The sequence below is a fragment of the Littorina saxatilis genome, linkage group LG1, assembly GCF_037325665.1.
Source record: "Littorina saxatilis isolate snail1 linkage group LG1, US_GU_Lsax_2.0, whole genome shotgun sequence".
Taxonomy (NCBI): domain Eukaryota; kingdom Metazoa; phylum Mollusca; class Gastropoda; order Littorinimorpha; family Littorinidae; genus Littorina; species Littorina saxatilis.
In genome coordinates this window covers 19,881,412-19,890,982 of record NC_090245.1, presented here as the reverse complement: position 1 = coordinate 19,890,982, position 9,571 = coordinate 19,881,412, and the positions used below count along the sequence as shown (strand labels likewise).

At 42.4% G+C, this 9,571-nt stretch overlaps 1 protein-coding gene across 1 annotated transcript; it reads left to right on the top strand.

Moving 5' to 3' along the window:
• The first annotated feature begins 9,121 nt into the window (after nt 1-9,121).
• On the top strand, nt 9,122-9,520 carry LOC138967760 (acetylcholine receptor subunit alpha-like 2). The gene has a single exon (XM_070340446.1). The coding sequence runs from the start codon at nt 9,122-9,124 to the stop codon at nt 9,518-9,520; it is 399 nt and encodes a 132-aa protein (XP_070196547.1).
• The last annotated feature ends 51 nt before the right edge of the window (nt 9,521-9,571 follow it).

Sequence of the window (9,571 nt, the reverse complement as noted above, 5' to 3'; positions counted from 1 at the left end):
GGGTGTGTGTGTGCCGGTGTGTGTACGCGTGTGCGTGTGTACGTGTGTGTGTGATGAATACCATTGCAAATAAAGGATACCTCTAGCCAAAGCCTTGCGTCAACCCTTTCAACCCTTTGTGGGTGGCAGTGTTGATGAATCAGTTCTGCTTTTCTTTATTTTGTTTCTCTTATTTATGAACAAAACATCATGTTCGTTACCTGGAGATAATGCACTAACAATTTATCACTGATCCTCCACTCCGTGGGATTACGACAGGACTGAGCTTGGTGTGTCTGTAGGTTGTGTCATTGAAAATTGGCATGAACTATTGACTTTCACGGACAATGCCGGAACTCGACGGTGGCAAAGGTATTGCTGACGGTGGGACATTAATTGATCTGGGAGTGTATTGTGTTTGTCCGACTGTTTATCAACTTCAACTTTAACGCGTGTTAACTCTTACCCGTTCGGGGGTTTTAGGGCATATTTTACAGGGCTGTTGGTGCCTACTTGCCAAGTGGCTATCTGGGGTCAATATCTAAATGAAATATAGAAATTTATATATCAAATGAAAGAAAAATGAATAAGCTTTTCATATTTGCAAAGAGAATCGTGCTATCTTCAAAGGTAAAAAAGGTTATGGGGGTGACAACATGATTTTTGTTGAAATTTGTACGCCCATTTTTTTGGAACACGTGACAAACACAAAGAAGAATTTTTGTGTGTGTTCAGTTTATTTTAGATATGCTGCTAACTAGTCTGTTTTGGCATTCATTTTACATAACATAGCAAAGTGTTATTGAGTTTTGCTGATAAACAAAAAAGTTATTGTCACCTGAATACCCCCACCCAAATTTCAAAGTTGGACGTCTCATGACATACGCATGCCTAAGTTATTTTGCCCCCCCCCCCCCCCCAAAAAAAAAAAAAAGGTATGTTTACGGTATCCCGACCGACCCTATTTTTTCCCGCGACCGTAGACTTTATTTTGGCATTTAAGGAAAAAAAATGGGGGGGGGGGGGGCAAAATAACTTAAAAATATGGTTTAAAATAAAAATAAAAAAGGTCTTTGTTTTTTTGGCAAAATAACTTAAAAATATGTGTTTTGGGGAGAAATAAAAGAAGAAAAAAGTCCCGACCTACCGACCCTATTTGTTTGGCCTATGTTACCGTTAACAGACTTTTTTGTGTGCCTAATAATGCATTCCTATAACTAACTTATAACAAAAACCCAGCTTGTTTCTGTCATAAGGTGTGTCTAACATATGAGTTTATCCACTGTCCGACCCACCCAATGTAAAATAACAATTTTTTTTTGGATAATTAGATAATTGGTCAGTGGAAAACTACAGGGGGGAGGTGGGGGGGGGGGGGTAAGGGAGCGAACTGGTAAGAGCCCGTGATTTGTAAAAATTGAAAAACATTTTTTTTTACAAATCACGTTTTTGCGCCCGATATTTTCTTGTCATCTCCAAAGTCAAGGGACAAAAACGAAATCCCTTGACTTTTAGGGTAGCGCGACTCTGTTAATTTTAAAGGCACAGTGCAGCTCACAGCCTTCGTTTTGCGTTTTTGTTGCAGCTGAGTGCATTTACAGTTCAAAAATCCTCCTATGGAGGACTGGGTGGCCGAGTGGTAATGCACTTGCGCTCGGAAGCGAGAGGTTGCGTGTTCAGGCCTGGGTCAGGCCGCAATTTTCTCCCCCCTTTCCTAACCTAGGTGGTGGGTTCAAGTGCTAGTCTTTCGGATGAGACGAAAAACCGAGGTCCCTTCGTGTACACTACATTGGGGTGTGCACGTTAAAGATCCCACGATTGACAAAAGGGTCTTTCCTGGCAAAATTGTATAGGCATAGCTAAAAATGTCCACCAAATACCCGTGTGACTTGGAATAAAGGCCGTGAAAAGTGAATGCTCGCCCTAATAGGCTTGAGGTTTGCTGGCCGATGTGAATGCGTGATATATTGTGTAAAAAATTCCATCTCACACGGCAGAAATTAATATGTAAATCGCCGTGAGCTCTTGTGAGAAGAGGCGATTAATACATGTCCATTATTATTATTATTATTATTAAAACAAACCCAAAACTACCCAACGACATCTGTGAAGCTCGACAGTTTCTTGTTCACGCGAGTGCATAAATTAACCTAGTTATTACATGGTGTTTGGTCGGAGTTCGATTCAACTGAGTGATTCCGGCCTCCATTTTGTTTTACACAAACTCATGATGATGTCTGACATAGTTTGCTAGTGACGTGTCTTTTGTGCATGATGTGGGGATCTACCTGATCTAAATTTAGATCCAAATATAGGTCAAGACCAGCCGGGTCCGAGTACGAAATTAATTCGTAAAAAAATCGCAGTTCTTGACTCTTTGGGTGCAAGTCAATGAAACTTGGTAGTTCTAACGGATAGCTGCCTGAGGTATGACTAAAAGCCCCAGGGGCTCCGTGCACCTGGATTTGACAAGTTCAGTACCTTTAAGATTTGTTTTTGTTCATTTGTTTTTTCATTACTAGGATGTCCCATCGTTGGGAAATTCCGGTCGCTTCCTCCAAGTGGAAAGCTAGCAGTGACAGAGTCGCACTACCCCAAAGTCAAGGGATCTATTAGTCCCGTTTCGCCGTTATCCCAATTCGCCCCCATCCCCTTTTGGCGACATTTCTCAAGCCAAGTGTCATTTTACCACCATATCATGTACCATTAGCTCCACATCCCATTTTGGCGCAATCCCGTTTCGCCGTTAGCCCATTTCGCCCCCATCCCATTTTCGCGATATTTTACAGGCCAAGTGTCATGTTACCACCATGTCATGTACCATTAGCTCCACATCCCATTTTGGCGCAATCCCGTTTCGCCGTTAGCCCATTTCGCCCCCATCCCATTTTCGCGATATTTTACAGGCCAAGTGTCATGTTACCACCATGTCATGTACCATTAGCTCCACATCCCATTTTTGCGCAATCCCGTTTCGTCGTTATCCCATTTTGCCCCCATCCCATTTTCGCGACATTTCACAGGCCAAGTGTCATTTTACCACCGTGTCATACCACCAGCGCCACATTCCATTTTGTCGCCATGCCGTTTTGCTGTCATCCCATTTCGCCGCCATCTTTATTTCGCGACATTTTGGATTGTGGCAAAAATGGGATTTGGCGTAAACGGAATGTCTTCCAAGTTGAATAACGCAGTATAGTACTATAGTGAGGCTTGGCAAGAAGAATAAATAAAAAATGGGATGGCGGCCAAATGGGATGGCGGCCAAATGGGATGGTGTCAAAATGGGATATCGCGCTATTGTTGGCCCGTATGCATGAACTAGAAGTAAGAAACACTGGAAGTAGAGGCCTCTTTTCGAAGTGGGAACTCCCGAAGTCAACTTTCTAACTGTTCACAATGCATGAACTGACTTGAACGCCAAAGTAGTGACAGCGAGAGTATTAAGGTCAAGGTCGGGGAAATTGGGGGAATCCCTACTAATACGCATGCGCACGTTTCTATCAACATGGCAGTCAACGAAAATGGCAAGGCACGTGTGCCGCTCAAAAAGAAAGTAGACACGGAGGGGCGTTCTGCACCTTTTTCAGATGGTGAAACTGCTGTACTCTTGACAGAAGTGTTTTACGAAAGAACGGTTATTCTGTCCAAATTTCAGAACAGTCTAACTGTTAAACATAAAGACGCTGTCTGGTCCAAAATTGCCAAAGAAGTGTCGCTCTCTCTCTCTCTCTCTCTCTCTCTCTCTCTCTCTCTCTCTCTCTCTCTCTCTCTCTCTCTCTCTCTCTCTCTCTCTCTCTCTCTCTCTTACGACACACGCACACACAGACTGACAAACGTACACTCATGCACATACTGACACTATGACACAAGTGACACTGACGGCACACATAAACACACACACACACCACACACAGGCACTGCACACACACACGCGCGCGCTCGCGCGCACACATATACACACACACAAGCACCCATACACGCACGCACACAGTCACAAACAAATAACCACACACTCACTCTCTCTCACTTTCTCTCATTCTCTCTCAATCTACACTCATACACACACTGAAACTATGATGACACAAGTGACACGTCACACACACACACACACACACACCCACACACACACACATACACACACACACACCCACACACACACACATACACACACACACACACCCACACACACACACACACACACAGTGACACACACATACTCACCGTAGTGACACACATATACACACGCGCGTACAGTTGAAAGTCAAGACATGATATGATTTTTTCAAAGCATAGGAAGGTTTCTTTTGCAAATGAATAAAATTAACACAGAGGCAAAACCCGGATTTTGCAGCCGGAATGCAATTGCGGAGGCTTAAAAAGGAAAAGATTAATAAAAAAAATATATAGCTCCCGGCGGAACTTGAACCCGGAGCGAATGAACGAGAGTCCGGAACCGTTACCACTGCACTATGTTACTCGTGTAGAATAGAGGCATGATGAAAAAAGGCATTCTGAGTTATTCAGTCGTGCTGGTTTGAAAGCTCGCCACCTTCGCCGAATGACTCGAGCACGTTTTTTTCGGTCAGTAACTGATCGAACTGTCGCTTTTGAGTCACTCTGTTTTAAGCATTTCACCTAAATTAAACAAGAATGTCACAGTCCGTGTCTATGGTGCAAGGTAGGAGACCGTCTCATTGTAGCCAAGTTACGACAGTTGCTCGATTGACGCATTTCACGTCTTCGATATTGTGTCTGAGATCATTTCCCAATGAGCTGCCTTTAAAAACGGAATGTCCTGCAATTGTAGTATGCGCTGGAGGTTTCTTTTGGATGGGTAAGGACCCTTGAGATGCGATATCGTCGTATAATTATGTCAAGCGAGAGGCCCTTGACATTGGAAGTGGGAACTTCGAAAGCAAAGTTGCCAGCTACTCGGTATGCACGAGCTAAATTGAACGCCGAAGTAGTGGCTTCGAGAGTTCTGAGGTCAAGGTCGAGAAAATTGAGGGAATCCCAATTAGTGCGCATGCGTTTGTAAACGGTAGGCTTGGTGACCAGAAGAAACAAATCTCATCGCGAGTTCGTAAATGGGCAAACGTTGATCGCGCTGTAGCTTTTACTATAATTGTTGTTTTTAACTGGTTGAACGAAAGCTGTGATGATTGTCCTTAAATAGAATGACTGTCCATAATAATGATTTCGTTGACCAGAATGTTGGGGACAATAAAAAAAAGGTTGTTTATGTGGTAGCGAAGTCGGTTAACTTAAAACTCTTTTTGTAGTGTTTTTTTAATGATTGTGTATCGGTAAAACTGCTGGACAAAAATAGTTTGGTCATAGCGAATGTTTGTGTTACATGGTAAATTTAAAAAGGCAGAACTTCATTTTTTGGGAATCAAGATATAAGGTGTAGTGAAAAGAAGATAAGTTCAGCGAATTTCATATTATTTGAGAAAATGTGTGTCCGAATTTTTAAAACAGAAAAATTGTTGTACTTAGGTGTTTGTAAATTACGTTTGTCCTCGTTAATTGTGAAGAGGATGTATGTTTATATAAAGTTCAAAGTCAAGATTGGATTTTTGTAGCCTACGTGCGTGTGTGCATGTGTATTAGACATAATACATAGACATAGAACACTTTATTATCTCAATTACGATAAACTCGGGTGTGGTGAATCACAATAAACAGCATAAAACGTAAGAACATGAATAAAATATCAAGGCGCAAATATAGTCAGCTCATCATAGTGTGGGGAGTGGGTACACACACACACACACACACACACACACACACACACATACACACACACACACACACACACACACCGTCGAACACACACATAAAGTCAAACACACACACACACACACACACACACACACACACACACACACACCGTCGAACACACACACACCGTCGAACACACACACACCGTCGAACACACACATAACATCGAAAACACACACACACACACACACACACACACACACACACACACAAACACACACACAAACACACACACAAACACACACACAAACACACACACACAAACACACACACACAACACACACACAAACAAACACAAACACACACACACACACACACACGGCACGCGCGAACACGCAAACAAACGTATGAAGGAACAGACGCACAATTATACCCGCACGCACGCACGCACACACAGGCAGACAGGCACTCGCACAAATACATACACACACACACACACACACATACACACACACACACACACACACACACACACACACACACACACACACACACACACACACACACACAGATAAAGCAATGACAAAAAAAATAGCAGAAACTTACACTTCAACACTCGAACACACACACACACACACGCACACGCACACAAACACACGCACGCACGCACACAAACACACACACACACACACACACACACACACACACTCACACATGCACACAACGACGCCCATTTTCATAGAAACACAGTAACCCCCTCGTATAAGCGGGAATGAAAGAGTGGTGGCCAATGACCCAGAACAAACAAAAGTCAAAGCTGGCAACTCAGGTTTGTATTCAGGGAAATTTGCACGAAATGCATGCAGAAGATACGACTTTTCCCTCTATTTTCTCTCTTTGGGAGCGTCAGCTCGGTTTGACATGAAAAACTGAAGAAAAGCCCTGCCTTTTTGCACTGAGAAACTGTGGAAGTAGCGTGTTTACTACTGGGTCTGGCTGTAGTACATTTACCCTCATTTACTTCCTCGTTAGCTTCCAATGTAAACTCTTTTTTCGTCCCATGCATGCGAAAGTGAGGATGTACTTCCGATGTCACTCAAAACTTTAGAAGTAGTCGCAAAATACCCTGAGTTACTTCCTCGCTTTGCTTCGAGGTAAACCCTTTTTCCGGCCCATGCATACGAAAGTGAGGCAAGTACTTCCGATGTCACTCAAAACTTCGGGAGTTGTCCCGAACTTCCCCCATAAGCATACGGGCCCTGATGACACGGTAGTAAAATGACGCTTGGCTTGTGAAATGTCGCGACAATGGGATGGGGGCGAAATGGAATGCGATGAAACGGCATGGCGGCCAAATGGGATATGGTGTCAAAATGGGATGTCGCGCTATTGTTATGACATGTTAGTAAAATGACGCTTGGCTTGTGAAATGTCGCGAAAATGGGATGGGGCAAAAAATGGGACGGCGGCAAAATGGGATTGCACCAAAAGGGGATGTGGAACTAAAACCACCGTCACCACTCAGCGTAGAGGCTCTAGACAAGAAAAAATAATAATAATAAAAGGCATGCATTACTTTGTGGAATGCGATATTTTTTACATTTTTACATTTTTACAAATCGCGGTTTTAGGTTCGACGTGATTTGTAAAAAAATCACGGGTTAACAACGCGCGACTATGGGCTGATGTGTTGTTTGTGCGGTGACAACGACGGATCCCGCAAAGCGCTTCGATGCAGAATTGAACGCTGTAACATATTTATAAATCATCGGGCGAAACAATTGTATCCGCACAATTTATCATGAAAGATTCAACCTGTCGACCTATTTTGTACCGACACAAACATTCCCGTGCGATTCACTTGTATATAATGTATTTACCATGACAAGTAGCTCCCGTTTGAAAAGACCCAGCGGCAATTTGAAACCAGATAAGGCTGTCGAAGTTTCAGCTTGGAACAACAAGATGTTACTCGCTTGGTGCGGTATGCTTGGCGCTGGTGGACAATATTCACTTTTTTGGTCAAAACAAAAACGTAAATGTTTGGCCAAAAAAGTGTGTTTTGGGCCAAAAACATATTTTGGCCAAAACTTTGAGTGCAAAGTTTTGGCCCAAAAAAAATTGGCCAAATCTTCACTTTTTTGGCCAAATGTTTTAGATTTGGCCAAATATTTTTTTGGCCAAAACTTTGCACTCAAAGTTTTGGCCAAAAAAAGTTTTGGCCAAAACTTTATTTTTTGGCCAAATCTTTGAGTACCCCTTGGCGCTGATGGACAATATTCATTTTTTGGCCAAAAACGCCAGTTTTGGCCAAAAAAGTATAGTTTTGGCCAAAAACGCCAGTTTTGTCCAAAAACGCCAGTTTTGGCCCAAAAAGCAAAGTTTTGGCCAAAAAAGTATAGTTTTGGCCAAAAACAAAAGATTTGGCCCAAAAAGCAAAGTTTTGGCCAAAAAAGCAAAGTTTTGGCCAAAAAAGTCTAGTTTTGGCCAAAAACGCCAGTTTTGGCCAAAAAAGCAAAATGTTGGCCAAAAAAGCAAAGTTTTGGCCAAAAACGCCAGTTTTGGCCAAACAAAGCAAAGTTTTGACCAAAAAAGTATAGTTTTGGCCAAAAACAAAAGATTTGGCCAAAACAAATTTGACAAAAAAAAGATTTGGCCAAAAAAGTACAGATTTGGCCAAATCTTTTTTTTATTGCCAAATCTTTTTTTTTGCCAAAACTTTAACACGGAAAGATTTGCCCAAATAAAACATTAAAATGTTTTTTGGCCAAAACTATACTTTTTTGGCCAAAACTTTGCTTTTTTTACCCAAACCGGCGTTTTTGGCCAAAAAAGTGAATATTGTCCACCAGCGCCAGCAAATACAAAAGATTTGGCCAAAAAAAATTTGGCCAAACAAAAAAGATTTGGCCAAAAAAGTGAAGATTTGGCCAAATCTTTTTTGTTTGGCCAAATCTTTTTTGACCAAATCTTTTATGGCAGAAGTTTGACCAAATCTCCCGTTTTAGCGAACAAAAACAGTTTTGAACAAAACCTTTACATAGAAAGTTTTGCCCCCCAAAAAGTTATAGCCAAATCTATTTTATTTGGCCAAATGTGTGGGTTTTTTGACCAAATCTTTGTCTTTTTTGGCCATAACGTGCGTTTTGGGCCAAAAAAGTGAATATTGTCCACCAGCGCCAAGCATAGTGCGGTATGACACTTGAAGAAAATAATGGCTTGTTGAAATGTTGCAATCTCTGATTTGAATAGTGAACCGTACCAAACCAGGCTCAGTTTGGTATTTGAAGCGGTGATACATTAGAATGAGACTGATCAGAGTGCTAATTGCAAGTGAGTAGTAGACATCACGATCGTCGATAATTTGATCCCAGAAAAGCTGGCAAGAAAAACAGTTTCTCTCAGAACTGTCATGATGGCAAAAGTATTCATACTGCTTCTATTTTTTGCCAAATGCCAGGCAGAGGTCTTTTCTAACGGATCCGCCCTCTACCAACTTCACACAGACCTTTTCAAAGGCTATTTGCCTCACGTGCGGCCCGTGAAGAATGTCACCACTGTCACAGAGGTTAAGGTCACAGTGTACATCCTCGCTATTGAGGAACTGGATCTGCGACATCAGACGCTGAGTCAATCTATATTCATGGATCTGACGTGGAGGGATGAGTTTTTGAGCTGGGATCCTCAGGATTATGCAGGATTGTCAAAGATCTACATTCAGCAGAAGCATCTGTGGATCCCGGATCTGATTTTTGGGCCCCGCGCTGCCGAGCAGTCAACGAAATTGGGTGAGTTGTTTTCACTGTGTTCTTGACTTTAGTTTGACTGCACTTGTGGTGGTGGTGGTGGGGGTGGTGGTGGTGGT